This window comes from Triturus cristatus, chromosome 9, assembly GCF_964204655.1.
Source record: "Triturus cristatus chromosome 9, aTriCri1.1, whole genome shotgun sequence".
Classification (NCBI taxonomy): Eukaryota; Metazoa; Chordata; class Amphibia; order Caudata; family Salamandridae; genus Triturus; species Triturus cristatus.
Window position 1 is genome coordinate 1189612449 of NC_140592.1, and position 27229 is coordinate 1189639677.

Sequence of the window (27229 nt, forward strand, 5' to 3'; positions counted from 1 at the left end):
TACGAAGGCAGGGAATACATGTCTACCCCTACTTGGACGACTGGCTGGTCAAGGCAAACTCACGCGAAAAGTGCGAGAGGCACACAAAACGCGTAACAGACACCCTCACGAATCTGGGATTCTCGATCCACTGGGGAAAATCATCGCTGGAACCGGAACAGGTGAAGATTTTCCTGGGGGCAAAGATCAACTCCCGCAACAGTACAGTAGTGCCCAGCGACAGGAGGACAGATGCTCTACTGAAGGAGACGAAGCTCTACCAGAAGGGGCGAGCTCTGACAGTGAGGGCTGTGAGCAAGACGATGGGGATGATGGCGTCCTGTATCCAGCTGGTGCCGAATGTACGCCTGCACATGAGACCATTCCAGGAATGGCTACAACAGCAATGGTCACAAGCAAACGGAAGTTGGGAGGATCTAGTGGTTGTTACGCACGCAGTGCAGGAGGAGATAACTTGGTGGAACAGAGACAACATAACAACAGGGAGAAGCCTGACACCACCAATCCCAACAGTGACCATTACCACGGACGCATCGCAGAGGGGATGGGGAGCGCACATGGACAACCTCAGAGTGAGGGGTCTATGGGCTCCAGCAGATGCAGTCCGCCATATCAACTACCTCGAGTTGAAAACAATCCTGCTAGCCCTGAAGGCATTCCAGAGACACCTGTTCAACCAGAGGGTGTTGGTCCAAACAGACAACACCACGGCAATGTTCTACATCAACAAACAAGGGGGGACACAGTCGTTCCCACTCTCATCCCTAGCTCAGGAGATTTGGAGATGGGCCATACCTCTCAGGATAGATCTACTGGCAATTCACCTACCGGGGAAGGACAATGTGGAGGCAGACTGGCTAAGCAGGCAGACCTCAGCATCGCACGAGTGGGAGCTCAATGCCCAGGAAACGGAGAAACTCTTCCGGAGATGGGGGACTCCCACAATAGACCTATTTGCAACACGCCACAATGCAAAATGCCAAAGCTTCGCGTCCAGGCAACCAGATCAGCAATCCAAGGGAAATGCCCTATGGATAAGCTGGTCGAGGACATTTGCCTACGCCTTTCCACCGATACCCCTGTTGCAGAGTGCTCGACAAGTGCAGAACCAGCAACATGACTCTGATCCTAGTTGCTCCGCAGTGGGCGAGGCAGACATGGTTCTCACAAATTCAAGAAATGGCACAAGGCAACCCATACAGGTTCGAGAGGAGGAAGGACCTGCTCTCAATGCAAAACGGAGAGGTCCTGCACCCAGAGCCAGAGACCCTCAACCTGGCGGCATGGCTCCTGAAGACCTAGAGTTCGCACACCTAAGATTGCCTCCAAGCACGATGCGAGTGCTACGGGAGGCGAGGAAACCAACTACACGAAAATGCTACAGCGCAAAATGGAAGAGGTTCACTGTGTGGTGCCGGAAAAAGGGCCTGCAAAACAGAATGACAAGAGACGCAACAGTACGGAGGTACCTCACACACCTTCTAAAGAGTAACCTCTGCTCGAGCTCACTAAGGGTACACCTAGCGGCAATCGTGGCCTACACCAGAGGTGAAAAGGGTGGAAGTTTCTTCAGCTCGCAGGTGGTGAGGAGATTCATGGAAGGAGCCAAAAGGATGGCCCCCCCGAAAAGGTTGCCGCCGCCGGCATGGAATCTGAATGTGGTCCTGACGGAGCTCATGAAGGCACCGTTTGAACCCATTCACAAGGCCACACTGCAGATGCTGACCATGAAAACAGCCTTTCTGGTGGCCATAACCTCACTACGCAGGGTGAGCGAGCTTCAAGCACTAACGCTGCAGGAACCCTACATTCAGATTCACAAGGATAGAATAGTCCTGAGAACGGACCCACACTTCATGCCCAAGGTGGTGTCGGCGTTCCACATGAATCAGAGTATTCAGATACCAAGTTTCTTCCAAAACCCGACTTCAAACGCAGAAAAAGCCCTGCACACCCTCGACGCAAGAAGAGCGGTGATGCACTACATTGAGAGAACCAAGGAACTCAGGAAGTCGAAACAGCTGTTTGTGTCCTTTGCTACTAGCTTCATGGGTAGGCCAGTGACTAAGGGCACCATCGCGAGGTGGATTGCCCTCACTATTCAATTCTGCCACAAACAGGCAGGACAGGAGCTAGCGGAGGGGCCGCAGGCTCACTCCACAAGGAAGAAGGGGGCCACCGTGGCCTTCCTGGCGAACACGCCCATCCAGGACATATGCCTCGCGGCAACTTGGGCATCTGTGCACACGTTCACAAAACACTACTGCGTGGACATTCAGATGAACAAGGAAGCACAGGTTGGACAGAAGGTGCTTCAGCACATTTTCAACGACCAACGCTCATCTACCACCCAGCCGCCACAGAATTAGGAAAACCGCTACAAAGTCTATGCACAGCATAGTGAATCCAGAAAGATTCACGCTGCAAAACGAATAGTTTACCTGTCGGTGTAGTTTTGCAGCTTGAAGATCTTTCTGGATTCACTAGCGAAACCACCCACCTCCGCCAGGAAGATGAGGCTGGAGGAAGAGGGGGTAAAATGGAAAAGATCAAAGAAATGAAAACATACAGAAATATGGACAAGAAGGATCAATCAATCGCCTACGGTAAAAAAAAAAAAAAAAAAAAAAAAAAAAAGGGAAAAAAGAACCCGAAGATGGCGCCCCAAAGGTGGGACTTCCACAGGAAGCACGACGACGTCACGGGAGGTGCACCAAATGGACGTCGACGCCCACCTGGGCTACCAAAATAAATAAAAAATAAAAAAAACACAAAGAAAAGACTACGAATCCGGACCCAACCACAAGATCGCGGAATAATGCACAGCATAGTGAATCCAGAAAGATCTTCAAGCTGCAAAACTACACCGACAGGTAAGAAACTATTCGTTATATAAAAGTATGTGTTGCATTTATAAATTCGTGTTGAATTTGTGTTTTTCATTTACTACCTTTGTGTAATAAATGCTTAGCACTACCCTCTTATATGCCCAATTGCTCACCCACACTACAACAGAGCATTTGGGGGGTCATATATGCCTCTGCAACTCCTTTGGTGTTTGCCTTGACTACAGTGTGCCTCATTTTGGTGCACTATACAGAGAGCTAGCTTCCTACAGCCACTGACTACATCAGTTAGCGACTTTAGACCAACCCTGCACTGTAAGATAGAGCTATGCTTAGTTGTGACTAGATTCAAAGCTTAAAACATGCACATATTCAATACTTAGCCAGATAACATTTTTTTTTGTAAAAAGCATTATTTTGAGGAGCATTACCAAGTGAACAGTGACTCGTGAACAGCCTTTGGTATGGTAAGATCTTCAGACCACCTCCCAAGAGCTTTGCTAAGAATGCTAGACTATAGCCATCACTGGTGTTTAGGAGCCAAAGACATTAGTGGTAACATTGTTGTCTTGGTATACAGTATCCTGGTAAAAGTGTCAAATATTTGAACAGCTGCATGTTCATTATAACCTCCAGGCTAGGAGAACGACAGTTCTGGTGCACTTTCAAGGGGCATATCCCAATCTCTTTTTTGGAGTCTGGTGATTCTCAGACTTGAAACAGGGTGGGCCATGGCACATCAGCGTTTGAAGGGTACTTGCAACATATAGGCTTGAATGTATGTTAACAGAGCAGAAGGCATGAACTTGAACTCAGGGCAAACATCAGTTGCGTGCTTAATATTGGACTGGTCACAAAAGTAAAAGTAACATTCCACCATGAGCAGAATGCCAAACAGAATATTCCCCAATATCAGACTGCATAAGCTTGAAGCAAACCATAAACTGTTCAATTACAGATTCATTCAGATGGCCAGCTTTTAAAATGACGCATATGTTTGGCAATAAGGTGGGTGGATGAAAGAAAGCTGGGCCTTTGCAGACTTGTCCTCTGGCTCTGTCCAGTGGGACTTTTGCAATGGCACAGAACTCGAGTGAGCCAGATAAACAGAAAAAACCTCTCAGGATGCTCTTGGGCATTACCAAATAATGTCAGAGGAGCATCACTTACCTGAGTGATGCTCAAAATTTCCAAATTACTACATTTGATACATACACACAAATGCAGTGCAATAAATAAATGCAACGCTGGGATAAAATAGGCCTAAGCAGGGGGATTTATTTATTTCACTAAGATTTCTACTTTTTTACATAAATAGGTCTCTGTTTTACAAACTACTCCAACAGCTTTCCACCCATCCCACCCACAAAATCAGAATAAAAAAAGGAAACATATTACCAATCACAATGAACTATGCTTGCAAAGACAGCAAATATTTGCAGTAGAAATACATAGTGAACAAATAATCGCACATTCAGCACGTTACAACAAAACTGCCTCACTAACCATTAGACATTACCAAAATTTAGTCAGTGCATTTTAGAAATTGCTCTACACCAATGTATCAGTGTCTCAGTGTAGGTTTTACTTCTAACAGATCTAGTGGAACCAAAGCCACAATGTTTTACCCTCCTGGACTACAAGTGCTTTTATAGAATATAAAACAGAAGAAGAAACAGAAAAATATTTATAATTTGTCCAATTTGCCAATTCAAGGAATGTATCAGATGGTCATCATGGAACTAGGATGGGACACGCAACATGGTCTGTATGGAATATGCACCTATCAACCACGGCCCTATGAACAGCCTGGGGCCCTTCTTTGGAATTGGATTTTTTTTAGCCAGTTCACCCAAAATAAAACAAAAAGCTTGGATTTCTTTGCATGGTCAGAGGCTTATGAGCTCAATGAAACCTGGCTTTAAACGTCACTTACTCAGCAAGAACGGAATCTTTCAGAAAAGATGCAATGAAAACTGCCCAACTGACAATACTCCCAAAAGTGTTGGTAGGAACAAGTAGTCATGCAGGGCTTGCGACCTTTATTATGCAAGAAATGAAATGTTTTGGTGCTAAAGTTCTGTGCATCTACTTGTAGACTAGGGCGAAATGAAGGAAAGGTAGGAGGGCTCAACCACTTGAGACCTACCTTACTTTAATACTAACTGAATACAGGCTTTTTGGTAATGTCAAAAGGTTTGGATCCTTCACTAATCAGTTTTTAACAATCAGTTGACCCCCTGCCCACGATCCAGAGCCTCCCCAGCTTCTCAAAACTATCAAAAATGGGATTCAGAAATTAAAACGCTCATCCATTGCTACAAAAACATTTAATTACGGCTATCTGCTGAACTTGACCTGGAGCGAGATCGTCTTTTAGACGGGCGAGGAGATGGGGAAGCAGCAGGGGGATCAGAGTGGCTATTTTTCTGCAATGATTTCTTTTCAGGTGTGCGACTGCGAGAACGAGAACGGCTGGGAGATCGTGCAGGCCGAGGAGATCGTGCAGGTCGAGGAGACCGAGAACGGGGAGATCGGGGAGAACGAGGAGAACGAGCAGATCTAGATCGGGAGCGTGAACGTGAGGAGTTAGCAGATTTTGACTTGCTGCGAGATCTTGAATAACTTCTTGAACGTGACCTGCTGTTGGGGGGGGAAAAAGAAGTAAGATTAGTAAAGCATGCAACATGGTTCACAATTTTCTATGAAGTGGTAGCTTTACAGCATGGCATGTGGAGACCTACCTACCAAACATAAAATTACAGCAAAACACAATTCCAGTGCTCCGCTATTATTCAAGGAAAGGAGAAAGCTACCCCACATGCATTATCAAAAGAACCATCAAGCATGACCCCAAAACCACACACAAGAACAAAGTATTTCACAAAAGGTACCTCTGACTAGCAGAGGACAGGCAGTGCATGTAGTCCGTTTAACCCAATGCCACATACTCTGATATTTAGGTGTACTTCCCTTTAGTCTCAATGACTGAAACCTGCATTGGCAGCCTGCAGATTGTTGGCATAATCTGTGCTGGACATGTAGGTGAGGGATGTAGAATTCACAGAACCTCCATTTTAAGATTTATTAAATATTTTTTTATGTATATCGCAAGCATTGCCAAAGGCATATGGAGCACTGAACAGAGCATACAATTGGCTAAAAAATAAAAATGAATATAAAATGATAATATAAATTCATGAAATCATAAACTGAACCAAAAAATAAGAACCTCCAATTTAAATTAAGGCTGGTGCTGTTGAAATACAAAAGTGTTTAACTCCTTCCTAAAGTTCTGCAGGAAGTCCAGTAGATGAGTGACAGGAGCTCGCCAGAATCTGGGAACAGCAAGTGAAAAAGCCCCAGGGCCTTTGCTGTTGTGGTCAGCGTTCAACACAGTTGTGTCCTTGCAGGATACGGAATGATTTCAGGAAACCGGTTTCACTCAGTAGGGCAATGTCACTAACCTAGTAATCATTATTTGTGGCATGTAGTGCTGTAGATTTACATGCCATCTAGTGTTGGGCTTGGATATGTACAAATTATTTTCATCGAACAAAGTCTTTCGAGTCACAAGGTGTTGTGACAACTCACCCTACTGGTAATGTACATGGTCACCGACTACATTGTTAGATTATTTTCCAGCACGGCGGAGAGGACGAAGTGAAAAGCAAAGCTGTCCATGCAAAGGGACAAAACTAATATTTGATTGACTGCAACTAACAAGTGTCGTTGGAGGAGTGTGGGCGCATGAGAATCTACATTAATACATGTCAAACACAGATGTTTACTGGGTAAGTGACATTTTCAGTTTGCGACTTGTGTAGTTGTAGATATCAGTGCTGTGAATAAACTGTAAAGCAGCCCTCCCAAAATAGAGGTAGCTAGACTCTGGGAGTTGCAGTTCAGATAAGTGCATGAAGAACTGCCTGTCCAACATTGCATTGGCTTGTTGGCGAAGCAGTACATCCACACAATGTTTTGTAAAAGTACGTGGAATGGACCATGTAGCTGCTTTACAAAAACCAGCAATAGGAATATTCCCAAGAAAGGTCATTGGTGCTCCTTTTTCCCTAGGGGAATGAGCTCTAGGAGCTTTAGCATAGTATGTCTTGATGCATGTAATAATCCATCAACCAATGCCCGATTTAGAAATTGCTTTCCCTGTATGTAGTTTGGAAAAAGCAACAAAAAAGCTTTTTTTTTTTTTAAAGACTGTTCTCTCAATATATTTCGAGGGCTCGTTTAATATCCAATGTATGGAGAACCAGCTTTGCAAGAGTCAGTTTGAGAGAAAAATACAGAAGATTCAATGGAGTGTGAAACAACCTTTTGGATAAACGTAATGTTGTACTCCTGCACTATGCCCATCTCCATGCATTTGGAACAAGGTGTCTTCCAAGGTTAGTGCCTGAAGCTCACCGACGCATCTAAGGGAAGTGATTGTGACCAAAAATGTTACCTTTCAGGATAGAAACTGGAGGGGTCCGGAGCTCAAATGGAGGGCCCAATAATCTAGTTAATACAATACAAGATTCCATATCAGGGCTGGTGGGACCCGAGGCGGAATGACTTGTGATCTTCCATAAAGGCTGTAGTGGCAGGAATAGGGAAACCGATTGCCTTTTCTAAAGATAAGCGGCTACAGCTGCTAGGTGTCTAATGGTTGTGAAAGCTAAACCATAAAGTTTGTAAGTGAAAGCAGTAGCAAGACAAAATCTTGTAGTTTGTCTGCCAAGGGAACAATACATTTGGAATGACAATGAACAAATCTCTTCCATTTAGCACCGTAACAGGCACAAGTAGTAGGCCTGCGTGCCTCGGAGTACGTTCATGTATTCTAATTGGAGATTAAGGTATCTAAATTTTAAGACCTCATGAGCCAGATCGCATAGTTGTGAGACCTGGGATCCAGGTGACTGATGAGGGCGAGTGAGGTCAGTCGAAGTTTTTGAATCACAAACTAAATAGGAGATGAGGAAAAGCATAAACAAATCTACCTGACCAACTCATCAATAGTGAATTGCACTTGGACTGTGGAAACCCGATGGCGAAGTCATTGCATTCGGTGTTTTCTGCTGCTGCAAAGAGGTTTATTTCTGGTAGTACCCCATGCTAATAGTAGTTGTGGAGGACCTATGTGTGGAATTCCCACTTGTGAACTTGCTGCATCCTACTGAAGGTCAGCAAAGTTGTTGTCCACTTCCAGTAAGTATTCCCCAAGAGGTGGATCTTGTGATAGAGCGCCCATTTAAAAATGTTCTGGGCTAGGTGAGAGAATGGGGAGAGGATCTGGTCTCATCCTGGTTTCTAAAGGTAATACATGGCTGTCACGTTGCCAGTCTCAGTGATCAGGACTACCTTGTCAATTAGGTGAGGAAGGAAAGCTTTCAACGCAAGGTGAACAGCTAGTAGCTCTATGTGAATTATGTGGAGGGGTCATTGACTGGGCTTCCACGGATGCTGGACTGTCAAATTCTTTGACTGTGCTCCCCACGCCGTAAGGGAGGCATCAGATATTACAGAACTTGGTCTAGGAATGGCCGTCCTTTTAACAAGTTGTTTGTGTTCCACCAGAGTGGCAAGTTAGTCGGCCAACCTACACTAGACCTTCCCTTGAGACCATTGGTGCACTAAGCATGCCTGTAATGGACGCGTGTGTAACCTGGTATGAGGTGCTATAGAGATGCACAAGGCCATTATGCCTAGGAAGCACATAACTGTTCGGACTGTCTTATGGCCTATAAATTTCATTTATATAATTTGGACTTCTGGTATCTACAACAGTTAAGATTCAGTAGATGTGCAGTCCTTAAGTTGATTTGCTGTGCACTTGGTATTAAGAAAATCTATTCTTAAATAGACTTATACGTAAACAAATATCTGACTCATGTCAATGAACAGCTTTTGTGGTATTTTAAATACGTAGTTCATCAGTACTGTTTTTATGTGCCTTTTAAATGTGTTGTAATGCATTACTAAGCTGTGTATACGGATATTTTTTTATCAATGTACTTTAATGGCATTTTACTGAATACAGTTTTGACTAACTTGTTGATTTGGTTGAAATAGAGGAAGGAGTGCCTGAAAGGATTGTATCATGGCAGCACTAGGGTAGGCTATGCAAATCTCCGAATTGGTATTTGACCGTAGTTTGAAGGGGTTGGAGATAGGATTTTAAGGTGTTGATGGCAAAAGTCTAGTTCATGGAGTGTGTTGGTGACATTGTAGACTGGTGGCACTCTGGATGAGCAAATCGTTCAGCTAGGTAAAGATGTGGATGCCCTGTCTACGTAGGCACTTGAAGACCCCGGGTGCTGTAGTGAGTCTGACGAGGGACCACCTTGTTGTAGTAGCAGGAAAACATACTTAAGAGTGACCATGTGAAAGTACTGAGAATGTATTCCTCAAGTGGCATGAGATCTAAAATTGGTCTGAGGGACCCTTCCCTTTAGGGTATGAGGAAGTATAGAGAGTAAACTCCTGCACTCTGTTGATGGTGAGGAACGGTTCTATGACTCCTTTCTGAAGGAGTGCTTGGACATCTTCCCTGAGTAACTTCTGTTGTGGGGGAATGTTAGGGTTTGTGAGGTGGAATGTTGGAAGGTGTGGAAGTGAGCTCCAGACAATAACCAGGTTGGATAATATCCAAAATACCCTGGCCAGAGGTGACTTTACACTAAGCGAGAAAGAACCCTTGGAGACGACCCGCAACTATATTATGTGATCGTGTGAATGAGAGGTAAGTCAGGGCTTATTGGTGGTGGCAAACCTAAGGGGGAATTTAAATCTGCCTTTTGCATTGTTACTTTCACCGTTTCATTGTCCTTTTTTAATTTTCTCTAATAAAGTATCTACCCAAGGGCCAAAAAGATGTTCTTCACTGAAAGGTAGATAACGGGAAACGTGGAGCCACGCATGCCTATGTAGAAACACTAAATTTAAGAAAGTAACCAAATGGAATCGGCAATCCACCAATGATTGGCTGATTGCAAAGTTACTCTCGTGCCTGCAGAATCTATTCACTTATGCTTTATATGGTGGAGGTGCATCACCAGTAATTTGAGTTGGCCTTTTCATGCAGCAGCAACTAAAGAGTCCGGTGAGAGCTGGCCCTGGATGTAGACTGGCGAGTTTGGGGGTGGGTGGTGGTGGGGTGGGGGGGGGGGGCAACGCCTCTAATTTCTTCCCCACCCTTGGTACAATGAGTCTAGCTCGAATGGGGTCGTGGAAGATGTCTGGGTGTGATTGAGCATGCCTTTAGGATGACTATTTCATAGAGGAAAAAGTGTCTCAAAAGGAAGTCACTCTCTAATGGCTCCATACGTGAAACCACTTTATGGAAGGTGGCAGCCCTGCCAATGAGGTTGTGGTAGGAAGTGGCACAAGCGGGGAAGGTTTTTGCAGGCTACAAGTCAGTACCCGTAACCGCTGGTGGGTCATTATTGTAGGTATACAGCATGGTACTACCAACTTTCTCGGGAGCCAAAATTACAGTCTGGCTTGTGGCCAAGGGCCACACAGATTAGCCTACGTGATGGGGCGGGGTCGGTGAGGTCAGTAGGGGCAGGGCTACTGGGTTGAAAATAAAATAACCTTTCAAAACATGACTAGACAACGCTGTATTTCGAAATGAGGTGTGTATGCAACCCAAATAAATGCTGTCAATATTTTTATTAGGGTCTGTGTCACAACTTTACAGTTCTATTGTTCTACCCTCAATGTACACCACTTATTATACCTCTCCCCCTACCCATGCTCATTTCCTTATCTAATAAATGCCCCTCACACTGTCCCTACCCCCACTTTATATTACCATCATCGCAATCGGCTCCCAGTACCTCTTTGCTCAGCTCATAAGCTTCCTCTGTCTGACCCTCCAACCTCATGATTACACCCCTCTTCACTCTGCTTATACTCATTTCCTGGCCCTTCTATTACACTATGCTCATAGCCTGTCATTTTGCACCTACTCTGCTCCCAATTTCTTAAACTGCATTCTCGCCACACCTTGACTTTTTAATGCTGCTCCTGCTCTCCCTCCATCACACTCCACCCCCATCTGGCCACACCTTTTTGGTGTCACACTTGTCTTTTTTCAGCATTATTTTCCACACTCTCCTCATAAGCTATCAAACTGCCTACCCTCTTTGTGCCCTAACACTTCACCCTATGCCTAACCTTGCATTGCACACTAATGCACCACTCTGCGCTTACCCTCTCATTGTGCCCTATTGTGTCACTGAGCGCCTACTCACTCATTGCGCCTATATACATTCACTACTGAAGACTCACTCTAATAAGACAAAGACAGCCCGGTGTCCTTCCTGCAGTTCTACTCTACACCTTTACTCCACTGCTCCCCTTCCTTCCTCTGCTAGCTCATAGCTGTTGCTTCCATTGTGTCTGAACCCTCACCATTTCCTTGCCCGTGTCCCTGATTTAGCACTCTCCTTCCATATACAATCGCTCAATATAGTCCTATGTAAAGCAGCCCACTCTTCCGTTGCTTACTCTGCTCCTGCCCCCTCACACACACTCCTCATAACCTGCAGTACCCTTACTGTGTGCTCATATTTCACATTGCTCCTACTCCCTTGCTCTCCTGTTAACCCCTAACCTTTCCATACCTCTGCACTGCGCTTCTCATTCTGCTTTTATGCTTTACTTGTATGGAGTCTGACAGTACCTATGTTTTCCTTGGTCTTCCCCTTTCCTCCACCATCTCGTTCTGCCTCTGCCCATTCATCTTTTTGAACACAATGTCCCCCTGTCTCCTCAGCTCTGACGACCTAATGAGTGCCAAAACCAATAACTATTTGCTGTTCAATTCGGCAGCATAAAAGACCTGATGCTACATCTATGCCATGACTGGAAGTGAATACGCTTTGAGTAATGCACAAAGCAAGTTGAATTGCCGGTAAGAAATGTGGGGGAAGCTGGGATTTATACAGAACTATCTGGCTGCTTCTGAGGTATGTGTATAAACTGCATCCCCCCTATCCCAATTCCACCTCTAAACTGTTCCTAGCACCACTGTTGTTAACAGTGAGGCTCACGTAGGTACCTCACGTAAAGCCATAAAACAAAAGGCTAGTCACACCCCAGGGTTTGACATTAGGACATCGCTGGATCCTCTTTGTATTTATTTTGTTTACACTACGTGCGGGCATTGAGAGCCTGAGCAAGGAAAGGCCGGGCTTGGCTGAAACCTAACCCATGGGCCATAAAAACAAAATGTAATTACAGAGAGCGCGGATTTAGCAGCACCAATTGAGACATTAAAGAGGCCACACTGAGCAGCATGCACATGCAGCACAGAAAATGCTCTCAAAGGGTGAGCAAGTGACGTTAGAGGCAGGTGAGGGCGACCGGCTCCGGGTGAGGAAATGGTACAGAGTCCGTGCCTGCTGTTTTTTCATGGGGGCTGCATGGAGTGACCTGGCAGGCCACAAGTGGCCCGGGGGCCGTACTTGGAGTACCGCCGGTATACAGGAATCATGCTGCAGAAGTATGCCAAATGTATCCCCATGCTCCTGTACCTCCAATATCTGAATGAGGTGGCCCTTGAGAAGGGTACGATATAGGGTCAGCTGGAGGGCGAGTTGTGGAGCAGGTAGTGCACATTTGGTGGCGGTGGCACAAAGGCTTCTTCAAAGGACATTTGCCTTTGAGATGGTTGTGCAGCAGATCCAGGAGGGTGGGTGATTATCCGGCCTCTATGTGGATGGCTCACCAGGCATTTCAGGCGGGTGTGGATTTCTTCTTTTAGTTTACAAAGAATCCGTTTGACAGTACCCGACACAGGGCTGACCTTGCTGCTCGGCACCGATGGCCTTGGCTCAGATGCAGAAACCGGGGCAGACATAGGTTTTTGTTTTAGTTCCACTCAAGGCAGGAGTGCCCTGTACTTTAGTCTACCTCGATGTATTTTTCGGTGCAGAGATGGGGCTTACGGCTGAAGTAGTCTGTTACTACAGACCATGACCCTAAGGCAGTGGTAGTCTGACTCTGGTGCGCCAGAGAAACTGCTTGACTCTCTGAGAAGGGTAGCTCCTCGTGGGGGGGGGGAGCGGGGGGGTACAGTACTCATGGCTGGCTGCACTGGTGGAAAATCCTGGATTTCAGGCTCATGCCGTCGTAAAAGGGAGAAAGTCCCCCAAGTCAACAGCAGACTTGCGCATGGTGTGACCCCCCCTCCACAAACGTCCTCTGTGCAAAAAAAAAAAAAAAAAAAAAAAAGTGGCGTCTGGTCTCTGCTCCTCCGTGACATTGAGTCCGAGCTCAAAAAGTCGAAGAGTTTTCTTCTAATGGAAGGAGTAGAAAGCGACGCAATCAGCCTTATTGGGTGGGGAGGGTGTGAAATGGGGCAGTGGCCTGGTCATACAGATTGCAGACCTGATGAGACTGCCAAGGATATTTTGCATGACAACGAGGTCAGGGGCAAAAAGGCATCCGTTCCATCTCCAGGTGAACATGGTGTGGGAAGATTTACCAGGCACCCTGATGGAGGAGATGCACCCAAGGACCGAAGAAGGCCCCGAAAGGTGAAGGCACACTAGGGCCAGAGGTCGAAGGAAAACGACTGATCAATTCAGGATTCGTCCAACCTAACAGAAGGGAAATCAGGATCGCGACGGATAATACCTACAGAGGAATCAACTGTGGAAACAGGGAAAAGTGCACTAGTGCCGAACCAGGGCACGGAAGCACACGTCCAAACCAGACGGCTGAAGAAACCATCCAATGAGTTTATGACCAGGTACACTGCCAACAAGAGGAGTCCCAATACCCCGCAACTCAAAAGAAAAACAACTTGCACACATTCAAGACCCACATGTACAAGGTTTAGGGATTGCGATTTCCTAACTGCAATTCTTACACAATCACAATTTGTAATGTAAGAAAACGTACATTTTCAATAGCAACTCTAAATGGGTTGCAAATTTACACCTCATGAAAATTAATGAGGTAGGTCTCAATTTGCGACCCATTGGGGGTCAGCATTCCACCATGTCCAATTGCTTTTTTAATAACAAGCTTTTTTTTGTAAATGCAACTAGTTTCTGAAAGGAAAGCGGGATGTGCTTAAAAAGAAAAAAATTAAACTTCCCAAGTTTCATTTTTTAAGAGTAGGCAAAGGTCAGTGGGACCACTGCCTGCCTTAATTGTTTACATTTTCAAAGGGGAGGGGTTTGCACATATAGAGCAAAGTATCTCACAGATCTAGAGAAAACAGACCAAAATCCAATAATGAAATAATTTGGACAAGATGTTGTCAAGCTATGTACTGTTTGTACTGAATGGTAGATTTTTTTTTCTATTCTACGAATTGGGATCTGATATTGTAGATTGCAGCTTTTAAGTCCCTGTGTTCTTCATTTCTTAAGATGGGCGTGATGGTGATGAACTACACAGACCTCAGAAGGCAACGCTGGAGGGATAAGAGCGGCCGATTAGGACTCCCGTACCTTGAAGTAAGTGTGACTACAGGACAGGGTTCCCACTGTCCCAGATCTAGGATCATGTCATTCTAAGATCTTCTAAGATTTTTTTCTCTATATTCTTCGTTTCTCAGCTGTCCTCTCTGGATGTTGGTCTGCACCTTGGAGCTGCAACGGCCCAATGATGTGTGTGAGGGAAGTATTTACACCCCTTTGAGATTCACAAATTGGGTCATTTTTCACTTCTTTCCTCTTTCACAAGTCATGGGGAATTCGGCTTTTTTTCAATCTTACGGAAAATAATTTCTTTTCTGAACTAGGATGGGACTGGCTGGCCCACCCCCAGAGGGTAATACATATAAACATTTGTGTTATCCCCATCTACAAGTCCTTCTCTTGGAGTGAATAGCATAGTTGGCGGGAAAATGACGGAAGGCTCAAACTCTTCCCTTCATGTTTGTGGATATATTAGGTTTTTACATACCTGTGCTTCTTACGATCCTCCACCAATTTAATTTTGCGCCCATTCAGATCTGTCCCATCCAGCTTGTCAATTGCAGACTTCATATCAGTATAGGAAGCAAATTCGACAACTCTGTAAAAGGTAGCAGAACAGAAGATTTAGAAAAGGACAGTACAGCGAAAGAAAAGCCATTATGTTCCTAGTCAAAGCAATAATGTGCCAGGCTTTATCCCCTACAATTCAACACCCAGTAATCAATTTGGATCCAGATTAGAAACGTTGTACAAGTGCTATGTTGATATGCGTGCATAAAGGTGAAAGTCTTCTGCAGTAAAATGTTGTCACTATCTGCATGCAAAAAACTTCCAGAAGGTATTTTTTTTAACTGCAGACAAAGAAAGATCGTCACTAAACTCTGAAACAAGTTCAGAAAAGTAAGAGGGATCCGTTTTAAATGACTACTCAATTAGAATCATTCTTGCAAACATAGCTTTAGCTCTTATTTCTAGTGAAGTCAGTTATCACTACTTACAAACAACCAAAGGCTAATAAGTCTTGCCTCTGAAGGACGTTAACCATCCTCCTGGCTTAGCAAGTGCCAGTTAGGGATGGTTTTCAGCATTCAAACAAAATGACCGATCAGCAAAAAACACAGGCAAATCCAAGAAGACTTTTGCACGTAATAAGTTCATAATGAGGCATTATTTAATAAGCAGAGTTTGTGCCACTGAGACTGGACCGATTTATAGCAGAGACGCTGGCTTGGCAGGATAAGAGGATTAAAAGGCTTGGAAGGATAAGAGGAGTACATTGGTGAGGTGTGGTGGAGCTTCCTCCTTTGCAAAGCCATTTGGCTGAGATTTGCCTTCTGAAATATGTGGAAAGTATCATTTTATTAAAAGGTTACGTACCTTTCACTCCAGTTCTCCAGCATTGGTATAATTCATATATCCACATGCTTAAATCTGTATAGCAATCAGCGCATAAAAATAAGACCTGATGGTGGCTCACCTTCATTGAAGCACTGCTACGTTCACAACTAAGCAGTAGGGGTTTGCTAACATGTACCTGCATTGCAGAGGTCTCTTAATGGCATAGCAGCATAGAATGCAGCAGCAGTCTCCATGCTTCTGTTGGAATGCACCCTTACTTTCCCTTGGTGCAGATGCTTCACTGTGGCAGAAGATGGAGGCAGATGGATCTCAAACATGCTATCCTCCGATGTTGGCCCCTTTCTGGCTTGCCGGAAAAATGGTTGGTCTGGTGCATGGTTACTCACAAAAATGGCCCATGGGGCCACAAAATATGGTCTGTGTTGTGCCAGAGGGCCACACTGATGCCAGCAGAGTGGGGCTTTGCTGGCCCTTGAATTTGCCATTGTTCTGGAATTTAGTGCACTCTCAAGTACACAGCGGCCCAGTGCAGTCGTTCAGCTGGGGCCTCATGTGAAGGTCAGGAGGGCCACTAGCAGCCCGCGGGCCATACTTGAAGCATCACTGACCTGGTGAATGCACAGTCGGTCTTGAACATATAAAACAGAATGTATCTGCACACATCTAGTGGGTGCAATGATCTTTCTGCTGTTGTGGAAATTCGGGTTGGTCAGGCAGCAGCAAGAAGGCAGACAGATCAGAACGATAACCTTTCAGAATGCCTAAAGCAGAGCCCAGCTGGGCAAGAATAAAAAAAAGCACAATATCAGAAAGGGATGTAGAAAGTAGGTCAATGGAATTTTTTGTACAGTACGATACATAACGCCTGGCTGCCAGAATAACATTGCGAGGAAGGTCAAAAGCTATCAACTGCTGCCGCTCCATCTCCACACAAGGTGGAGGACCCTCCCCTGCTGCTGGAACACAAGATCCTTCCAAAGGGAAACCTGATCGGAGGTTCAATGGCCATGCTCAGTAGCTCGGGATACTGGACTCTCCTTGCCCAGTCTGGAGCCACATGATCTTGAGAACTCTGGGCAGGAAGGCGTACAGGAAGCCTGTGCTCCGCTCGAGAGCCACATTGAAAACGTGTGCGCAAAACTGCGGACGTTGCGTGTTCAGTGGAGGTGGGCAGATCTAACCAAGCACTGCAGAAACCATGCACCACCCCCAGTTACAGAAGCCATTTGTGATCTGCTAGGCATCAGCAGCAGAATTTGTCCAACCTGCATTCAGGGAACCTGCCCAGTGTTGAACCACCACGAAATTGCCCCGCTATTCCAGCCATGTCCAGAGACGCAGCTCCTCTTGACAGAGGGTCCACAATACCACCCCGCTCAGTTTGTCGCATTACCACATGGCAGCAGTGTTGTCCGTGAACACTTGTACAAGCCTTCCCTTGATGGAGGTTAGAAAGGCTTTCAAATCCAATCTGATTGCTCTGAGCTCCAACACGTTGCAGTGGAGTCCGGATTCCACCAGAGACCAGAAACCTCGGACCTTTACCTCTCCCAGACAGCTTCCACATTCCAAGAGTAAAAAGAACTATTGATGGACGGAATGCAGAACAAATCAAACCATTCACCCCCAGTAAAGAGATCTGGGTTAAATCCTTCTTTTGCTCACCATGCCACCCCAGTTCAGACATGGCCATATGCAAATCAGTCTGACCCTGTGCCTCATGGGAACAGTCCAGCCCGAACTGCCAAGCCAGGTCCTCCCTGGACCGGAAACAAGCATCCTAGGACCAGACGTGGGTCCTGTGCACACTACACCACTGAATTCAAGCTAGCCTGGCTGAAGGGTGATGCCCTGAAACCGGTCCCAGGATGCTGGTTTCCGGTCCAGGGAGGACCTGGCTTGGCAGTTTGGGCTGGACTGTTTCCATGAGGCACAGGGTCAATACTGATTTGCATATGGCTGGGTCCAAACTGGGGTGGTGTGGTGAGCAAAAGAATGATGGATTAAACCCAGATTTTTGTGACTGGGGGGTGAATGTTTGCATTGTCCAGCAATTGTTTCTTTTGCACATTCCGGAGTGGCATTGGTCACTATGGTGAGATCTAGTGGGGAGGGGAAGGTGAGGAAGAGGGGTCTGCCTCTTACCTAAACGCGGTTCATTATTCACCACTGCAGATCCTTTGCAGTCCCCTCAAATCTGGACTCGGTTGGAGAGATTTACCCTAATGCTACATCCACTGAATTTCAGGTCCCGGAGAAGAGGGGGGGGGGGGGGGGGGGGGGAGGAGAGAGATATGAGATGGTAAGGCCGCAGCTGAGATGGTAAGGCCAAAAGGGAGCACGGTGAAGTGAAAGTGCTTGTGGCCTACTAAGAGCCGCAGAGAACACCAGTAAGCAGGCAGGACGAGGATATGGAAAGAAACATGCTGCAAGTCCAAAGCTACCATCCAGTCTTCTACATCCAGGGCAGACAAGAACAGAGCGAGCGCGAGCATCTTTAATTTCTCCTTTCTGAGGAAGAGGTTGAGGGCTCCTAGGTGTATGATAGGACGAATGGCCCTTGTTCTTTTTGGGGACCAGGCAGCACCAGGAACAACCACAGGGTACGAACCCTCTATATGACTCAGTTGGCAAAGAGCCATGACTTCCTTGATGAGCAATGTCAAATGACCCCTCTGTCAATCGGTTGTAAGATGGAGGGAGGGGCGGTCTCGAAGGGAGTAGCACCTTTGGACAATATGCAAAACCTACCAGTCTGATGTTTTTGACTAAGTGGAGGCGATGGTGGATTCTGCCACCAACTGAACGCCCATGATTTAAAAGGGCAGGATTAGGGAAGCTTGGAGCCTGCAGGTAGTGCGAGAGGGGGAGTGGCTAAACCAGACCCACAAGGCTGGTAGGAACAGCATCCGTTTCCACACTCATGCAGCTCAGTGGCTGGGATAGGGTTATGGTTGAAAACCCTTTCACTTCCATAGCCGCAAATGGCAGACCAGCAGAGTCAAGAGGCCCACAACTTGCCCTTAGCCCCAAGAGTCGTTAAAGCACTCCAGCCCAGAGTCTGCCTGGTCTCTGTAAAGATTAGTGCCATCAAAGGGCATGCCCACAAGAGAAGCTTGGACATTTCCCTTCACCCCTTGATAAGCCAGTAGTTCTTAGCCAGGTGTGGAACTGGAGGGTCACCATCGAGGAAACTGCTCTGCCCAGCGAGTCGGTGTCCAGACCACAACAGATCGTGAACTTTGCTGCATCTCTTCCGTCTATAGCACCTAGCAATGCATCCTCCAGGACATTTATCCCACAGTATGAGGGAATAGCGGCCCATTAGGCATGCGGTGTTAACAGGTAGAAGCGCAAGGCTGGCAGAAGAAAACATTCTTCTCCAAGGAGTCCAGCCTCTCGGATGCACAGGCTCCAAAGAAACAGGCCTTGGATGCCGATGCTCCTTCGTTGCATCGGCTGACAGACTAGGAGAAGTCAGAGTGCTTCAACTTCATACTCTTCTTGCAAGGACTATCTTGAATGGGTCGAAGAGGACTTTGGACTGAACAATCCCGGCACCTTGACTTCTATGGAGCAGTGTGCCGTTAACTTGCAGCTTCGGGACTGCTCCCACAAAGCCTTCGGCACCAAGGCCCGGCAACTGGAGCACGACTTTGCACTGTGATCACACTCCAGGCACCTCAGACAGCCATGGTGCAGATCATTCACCAATATCGCCCGGTGACACTCCACAGGGCTTAAAACCTGTCCTATACGAGTACATCTGACAAAAGGTGGAAAACTTGAGAAAAAAAAAGTGCAGAATTACTGCCAAAAGATGACAGATGGGTAGGGTAGGTCTTTGGATCAGCAATGACTAGCGTGAAAAGAACTGACCTGTGTGGCGCCTATGCAAGTACCACCTACCGGCTCGCAGGGTAACTGCTCAAAAAATCTTACAGGTCCAGTCTGACACCTGGTGTTAGACCTGTCAGCCCTTTGGGTGGTCCCTCCTCATCATTATTTATTTTGTCCCACTTTTGCCTCAAACCCTGTTTGAAGTTTTCCTTTTTGGGAACCACCAGACTTTTTCGTGTTGCTACAGATTCAGGGAACCATTTTAGCTACCCCTGAAACTTCTGTCTGAGGGCCTGGAGCACAAAATGGTGGCCACCTGTGACATCACCAGCATCCACTGGAACCTACCAGCACCTTCCAGAACATTCCAGGAGCTTCCAGAACCCTGTGACCGTTGGAGGCGGTTTAGAATGTTGGGAGGACAAGAGAGGCAGTTGGCAGTTGGAGCTGGCAGTTGGCACCTGACTGGTGAAGAGAGAGGAGCACAACAGTGAAGGAGGAAGGAGTGAAGCAGCAGGGGTGGAAACTTGTGCCTGGAGTGGGGTCCATAAACCCACCCTTGATACTTGTCCCTACTGATGGATCCCAGCCTGTAGCCCTGTGTGGGAAGAAGACAGAAAAACTCATCCTAAGGACCTGAACAGCAGGAACAGGCCTTAGAACCAAGAAAACAGCAAGATTCTGACCTGAGAACTGGTTTCCCTGGAGTCCGGCGTCGAGTAGCCTGAAGACCTGGAGCCCGAGGTGGAGAAGCGGCGCTGACTGAAGTAGCAGACGTCGTACCCGGAGCCGCCTGAGGTCGTGAGAGGGCGCCGACGGGGGTCGAGAGGAATACCAGAGGTCGAGGAGGAAGTGAACCGAGGTCGAGCGAGCGGCGTCATCGGAGGAGTGAAGTCCGCCCTCCGGAGTAGTCGGGGACCGAGGTAGAGGAGCACCGGAGGTCGGGAGTGAGGATCGCACTCCGGAGTCGCCCGGAACCTGTGAGGAGGAGCACCGGAGGTCGGGGGTGAGGATCGCACCCCGGAGTCGCCGGAAGTCGACATCGAGGCCAGGCCGGCCGACGTCATCGGAGTCGAGAGCGCCATCGGACCGGAGCCGCCCGAAGTCGACATCGTGAAGAGACTGCCCGACGCCGTCGAATCGGAGGCCGAGATCGAACCGAGGCCACCGACATCGGACCGGAACCGCCTACCGGCGTCGACAAAGAACTGACACTGTGCCGAGGCCGCCGAGACCGAACCGGAACCGCCTACCGGCGTCGACAAAGAACTGACACTGTGCCGAGGCCGCCGAGACCGAACCGGAACCGCCTCACGGCGTCGACACGACTCCAGCGGCGTCGGAACATCAGAAAAAGGGCAGTAAGTGGAGTAGAGGGCGCCTAAGGCCCTGTGGAGACCTGAGAGACTGCTCTAAGGGGCTAGGGAGGTGCTGAAACCCACCTGACTGTGCCTGGGGTGAACTGGGACTGACCTAGAGAGGTTGTGTGGAGAAGGGAAGCCAGGGCATTGGTATTCCCCCCTTTGATCTACCTCAGTTTAGGCCTCAGCCTTGTCCCAGCCAGGGAGTAGCCTCCCCCCTCAAGCCTTCCACAACCCTACAAGCTGTGCCTGGGCCAAATCAGCCCTTAAGAAGTGAAGTGTCATCTGATTATATGAGGGTTGCTGTATACTTTTAATTATTTATTGAGGATACTGCATTTATTGAATTTTTATCTATTTATTGCTGCACTATATTTATAGGTCCACAGGACTTGTTGGTGTACAATATTTATTAGTACAGTATTTATTGCCTCAAAGTATTTAATTGTCTGTATATATTGCACTTGTATTTATGCCCTGTTATTTATGATCACCCCTATTTATTTCATCAAACAGCCAATATTTATTTGACCTGCACTAATTGAAACTTGTATATTGTGATTGACCTATTTATTTTTCCAATCAGCAACTAAGAGAAAAAGATAAAGAAAGAATATTTTCATAATTTTTACGGTGTAGAGTCGTTTTTGGAACGGATGCACGCATGGTTATTGTATGGGTATATTGTATGCTTAGCACTGTGCCTGTTTCCTGACCACTCGAGCCAAGCTACCCCATTGTGTTGGGAAGGTCCGCCACCACCCTGCGGAGTGGGAGTGGGGCTGTTTCCAACACCTGGGAATTCCAAAAGTAAGGAATCTGCGGCATGAAGTCTCCATCAGATAGACCCCATTCACAAACTGCCTTAGGAGTCTTTGTGAGAACAAAGCAGATGAAGTGTCTTCGGATCTTCTTAAACTAGATATTCCTGCAATATCAACCTCATACTGTATTTTTAAGATCACTCTTGGCTAAGCATAGTATTTGAGAGGGTTGCACCAAACACACATTTCGACTTGGTGTTCTAGGTCTTTATGGTTGCTGGAGATTGTGTCTGCACTAGGGCGCTCCTGCATTCTTGCACAGATCCAAATTCTAAGTGGTTGAATGGAGCATTTCTCAGCTGTGTCTCAACAGGGGCCTGGATTGCATATTTTCAATTGTATTACCCAGAGCTTCAGCTCAGGCAATGAGGATTACGATGCAGCCAGCGCAAAGGCATATGCAGAGACGCTGGGGATTTCAGAGGCAGGGTGGGCATAGGTTGGCCGGCAAGCTGTATAAAGTAGCTTTGAAAGGAGGCCATCTGCTGAAAGTTGATAAAAACACAACTGGCTCCTGTATGACTTCTGATTCACTACAGTAATGGCGAGGTCCATAAGATAAAAGAGGGCTGTCCTCTACAAAGATCTGTGGATGAGACTGGTACTACTGGTAGATTCTCTTCATCCAGACGCAACACATCCAGCTGATCATACATGTGGATTGTAGATCGGTAGTCCTTCAGTCACTTATGGGAGAAAAGGTAAATAACTGGTGTAGAAAAAAAAACTGTCCGTCGATGAGCTGGTAGGCATTCCTACGTTTGCCGTCGATGACGAAATATTGCATGTCAGCAGAAGGGGCATCCTTGGGGTGGTAGTAAACAGTCTTGCTGCCGAAGGAGCAGTCAGTGACATGGTTCTGGTTGTTGACTGGGTCGACAACGCATGTCCAGTAAGTGACAAATGGTAATGTTTTCAACAGGCGTAGCTTTCTTCATCGACGAGGATGACTTACAAGTCACTGGTGAGAACAGCAGATCAGACAGGACGCAAAGGGAGCTGGATCGTGGATTTGTTGTTGCACAGCTTGGCATGCATTTTCCGGAGGAAACAGTTTTCCACCTGTGGGGAGGTGGCTTCAGACACCAAGTAGTAAGTCCAGCCCTGGAAACCACAGGTTTACTTTTTAGTGCTCCGGTCATGATGTGTTCTCGTTAGAGCACTTTTCACTGAGTCGCCCCCAAATGTAAGGGCATTTCTTCCAATACATAGAGGGCCAACCTTCTCTCCCTATCCTTCAGAGTCTTAGAAGGTAAAGTTTTACCAATGTCGTAGCATTAAGTCTTGTGCGTTGAATAAAGGAAATGGCTTGCTCCCGCGGATCATTAGTTCAGATCTTGGTCTGTCCACTGGAACAGCAGGATTTGAATAGAGATTTTCTTCTTCGTCTGTCAGGATGACAGTTGGTGACAGAAATCTCTCCCTGGCCCAGAAAATAAAGGCCATGTAGAAAATGTACCATAAAAACAACATCTACTACTCTGAAAACTGAAGTGGGGTGAAGGATCAATTTCAGAGTAGACCCGAAAAAAAAAAAAAAAAAAAAAAAAAAAAAAAGGGATATGGTCGCCGAGAGGTTGAAGCAGTGCTCTTCTGGTGGACTCACAATATGCTCTTCCAGCTCAATCCATGTCGTTTCAAAAGAGGTGGATGTGCTACTAAAACGCTGTTGAGGCCGGTGCCATTTTATTGCTATTTGAAGTTACCAGGAGATTCCCAGCACGACAGCAGGAAAGGATTTAAGCATGGGAATGATGCCATGCAAGTACTTGCGCTTTGTGGGGACTGGAGGGATACTGCAAAAGAAATTAAGTTTATCACACGAGGGCCGTTTACAATTTAAGTTTGCTTATGACTATTGTTAGTTGGAAAAGGTTAAAGACATTAAGTGATTTCTTGTTCATCTGGGGTGTTGAAAAGGAAATGTTTTGCTTACGGAAGACCAAACGCAATTGAACTTTTGTTGGTCTGCAGAACAGCAGCAGTGCAATAAAAACCTCCCCGACCAAGGCCTTGTGCTCTGTAAAGCAATTTCATGAACTTGGCTTAAAAGTGCATTTACAATTAAGTTGACATAATTTGGTTTAATAAAGGGTGTGCCCAACAATGAGCCAAGGTTAAAACATGATAGATTTTAGGTTCACCACTATGTAAACGATAAAGTCTACATGGGATGCATTTATATACATTTGATCTTAAAGCACATTAAAATATATAGTATCTAGCCCTCTTACAACAATGGGCAACGCTCCTTAGCTAGACCAACTGTTTAGAGCAGTAGGGGAAAAAAAACGGAAACAAACCCTTCATTGCGGTTATTCCTGTGCGCATCCACATAAGTCACTTCTCCTGCTTTTCTCATGAAATCCTTCAAGTCCTGCATTAAAATGGAAACAGTTAAATAAAACGGTAAAAACAAAGCACATCATCCTAATTATAAATAAAAAAAAAGTAAACTAAAGTGAGGTTGCCTTTTAAAAGCTCAACCTCTCATAATAAACTACAAATGACAGACAGCGGGCTCGTGTAGCTAAACTGAAACCGGAAGTTTTTATTTATGGATACGTTTCCATAGTGAATGCCCAACTGATTACAACCCATGAGTAGTTCATTAACTGAAAGGTGTAGCGTGAGCAAATGTTTAAGTGACAGCAAGAGAACAGAAGACCATGCTGTTCCAAACAACCCACCGATGTTTGACTGACAATATTCTAGAAAAAAGTAAGAATGCACACCAGTAACATGCCCCAAAGTTAAATATACAAATAGAATTTCATTACGGACTGATAAATGCTGAAAAAAACATTAGCTGTCAATTTTAGTTTAGAATATACATTTTTAAAATGTACCATATTTGTAGCAGTTACGAGCCCCAAGCTATTTACAGCAAGATACCGTCCTGATCAGATGGTTTAAGGTACCTTGCGCAAAGAGCCGCCTGTCCAAATTCTAGCTGGTCAAATAGCACTTCCTTTACAGAAATTCCCACTTACATGAGAACAGTAGAAGAATGAATCATACCAACATGCTGCAGGGGGGATGTGCCAGATCCCCAGTATAAGCCTGAGGGGAACCCTGAAACCACGTGATTCAAGCTCCGGAAGTGGCTACAGAACCTGAGGATGACCTGTGCTAGCCAATCTTGCTCACACCTGGGCCAACCAAGATACAGAACGCCAAAACGGGAGGATCATAGGAACCAAAAGGAAACTTCAGAACAGGCCCAGCCCTAGAATTGCAGCCAATAGGAAACCCAATACTCTTGGCGCTCCTCCACACAAGAGAAACGAGGGTTAACCCAAAGAAAGGCTGTTAAAAGAGGTTCAAAATGCACTTGGTTAGATATATGGTTGAGGGAAAAAAAATACAAACAAAATAAATTGTCTAGGCATTTACTACAAAGGATGGCTCAAGTTCACAAATGTCTAAATTCACTGCATTCAAGCACTATCAACATCTTAAAATGTACAACGTTTTGAAACCGGGTTTACAAATGTACATAGAAATACATTCGACAACTTTTCTGCAATATTAACTTCAAATTAACAGCTTCAATAATCTGGTGTAATTACATTTTTGGTGCAATGATGTAAGAATTGAAGTCTGTTTTGTTAAGTTTCAAATGCTCGAATGTGATAAGAGGTATTTAAAGAAAAATAATTTGTTAGAAAATTAAGAAAACCAGATATTTACTTTTGAAATCAGAAAAAATATTTGGGAGCAAAAGTTTGACCCAGAGCAGGCAAACTCCGGAAAGGATTTTTTTTTTTTAATTAAAACCCAACTGGAGTTTGTTTTCTGTGGACCAGACCAGTACCAAGACTAATAACTGAGCCATCCTTAACAATACCAATATGCCGAGGATCACCAGGGTGAAAATGCGTAAATGTACAAGAGCATTCGCATTAGATAAAATGTTTTAAATCACATTGAATTTTGTCAGCACTGCATTTGGATGGCAAGTTTATTTTATTCTTTGAGAATCCATCATTAATCAAATCAGGTGTGATCCTCCGCAATTGTTCAAAATATCATGACAATACCGTATTTTTTTTAAAAAACAAATTAAAACATCAACAAAAGGTTTACCTAATGCATGTCTAAACAACCAATCACTGACCCCCATCATATAAAGTTAGAGTTCTAGATGGGCACTTTGAAGTGGTACATATGAGCATGCTAATGCTACGGTGACCCACAAACCCTGGAAAGACAGTGGTGTTAAACTTCTCTACATAGCTTCACTGACTCAACTCGACAGGGTTTCAATCTTCTGGAAAGACTGGACACAATTTAGCGCCAAATTGTATTTGTATGAAACAAATATCACAAAAGTTGTAATCCAAGAGCTAGCTATGCTGTTCTGGAAGGGGCATGTAACAAGTCTGTTAACACCTGCTGAGCAGATGATAAAAACGGCAGAAAATGAGCAAATTGATAACCCAGGTAGTATTGATACTGAAAGGTTTGGGAGAGGCAGCAGAAGCTTCTGCAACCACACAGTTCTAAGCCACCAGACTATAGCCTCACACCCACTATTTTACAGTCCAAAACTCCAAGACCTAGTAATGTTCTATTGAGCTGTCATTTTGCATGCATTAGTCATTTCAGATAAAGTGTACATTCAAACATTTGACACAATATCGATCAGCTTTCACCTATTCACACTTCCATTCATTGAAGTTAATATTTATATTTTTAGACGTGGATGTGAGATAGAACATACCAGGATTGATCTTGGTGAAACAGAACACCAAAGTAACCCATTTATCTACCACAGCAGAGGTCAAAAGTAGCATAGTACCAACTAGGATGACCAAATTCATCTATGAACAAACAGCAGAGCCAGTTATCACTCGAATGCCTAGAACTAAACTAAAATGGGAAGTGTTCAACTGCAAGAGGGTCTTCCCATTTCTCCCCTAGCCACAAGCTCCAGGCCAGTATGTTTGAGGAGGTCGGGGTGTCATGAAAATGGTACTGCTGTAAAACAGTCACGTGAGCGCAAACTGGAAAGCAAAACGTGTCAGAAAATAGTAAGTTATGTAATACCACAATGCCACTGCATTGAAAGTAAAAAAAACAAATGGATCATACCACAGCTCAAGGACATTACCTGCATTTCCATTTTTTGTTTCACTAAAAGCAATGCACGAAAAGACTGCGATAAAACACTAATCTCAAAAGCTGCAAATTTAAATTGTGCACATTCGGTCAATCAGTAGACTATGCTACATGAAACTGGGCACTACAATTTAAATATAAAGAAAGGCTGGATCAAAGCTACTGTTGTGTGCTTCAAAGAATAGAGCAGTAGGTAGTACAAATCAGGCAGTCTGATGTCACGCATACTTCATATAAAACGACTAAGATTGTACATCTCAAGGGGCCAGCAAGGTAAAATCAGTTGTAATGTGCTTTGCACTATTATCACCAGCGAATCCCCCACTGTTTTTCTGCCGCTAAACTCCCACTTGAAGATAAGCATAGAAATACTGAAAAACCAACGTATGTAGTTATGTAGTGTTTGGGGGCACTGCTCAAAGAAGAACGCCAGA

At 45.5% G+C, this 27229-nt stretch overlaps 2 protein-coding genes across 3 annotated transcripts in view; both read right to left on the bottom strand.

The window, feature by feature from the left end:
• The window catches only part of LOC146799603 (uncharacterized), an 889638-nt gene that overhangs the window by 753343 nt on the left and 109066 nt on the right, over nt 1-27229 (bottom strand). The window lies entirely within an intron of this gene.
• Nucleotides 4100-27229, bottom strand: part of LOC146799608 (serine/arginine-rich splicing factor 5-like) — a 41860-nt gene continuing 18730 nt past the window's right edge. For both annotated transcript variants that reach the window (XM_085627177.1, XM_085627178.1), the window contains 3 exons: nt 23975-24048; nt 14775-14885; nt 4100-5489 (listed from right to left, as the gene is read on the bottom strand). In XM_085627177.1, the coding sequence (XP_085483303.1) occupies nt 5177-5489; nt 14775-14885; nt 23975-24048 (498 nt within the window). In that variant the 3' untranslated portion in view covers nt 4100-5176. The remainder of the gene's footprint in view (nt 5490-14774; nt 14886-23974; nt 24049-27229) is intronic.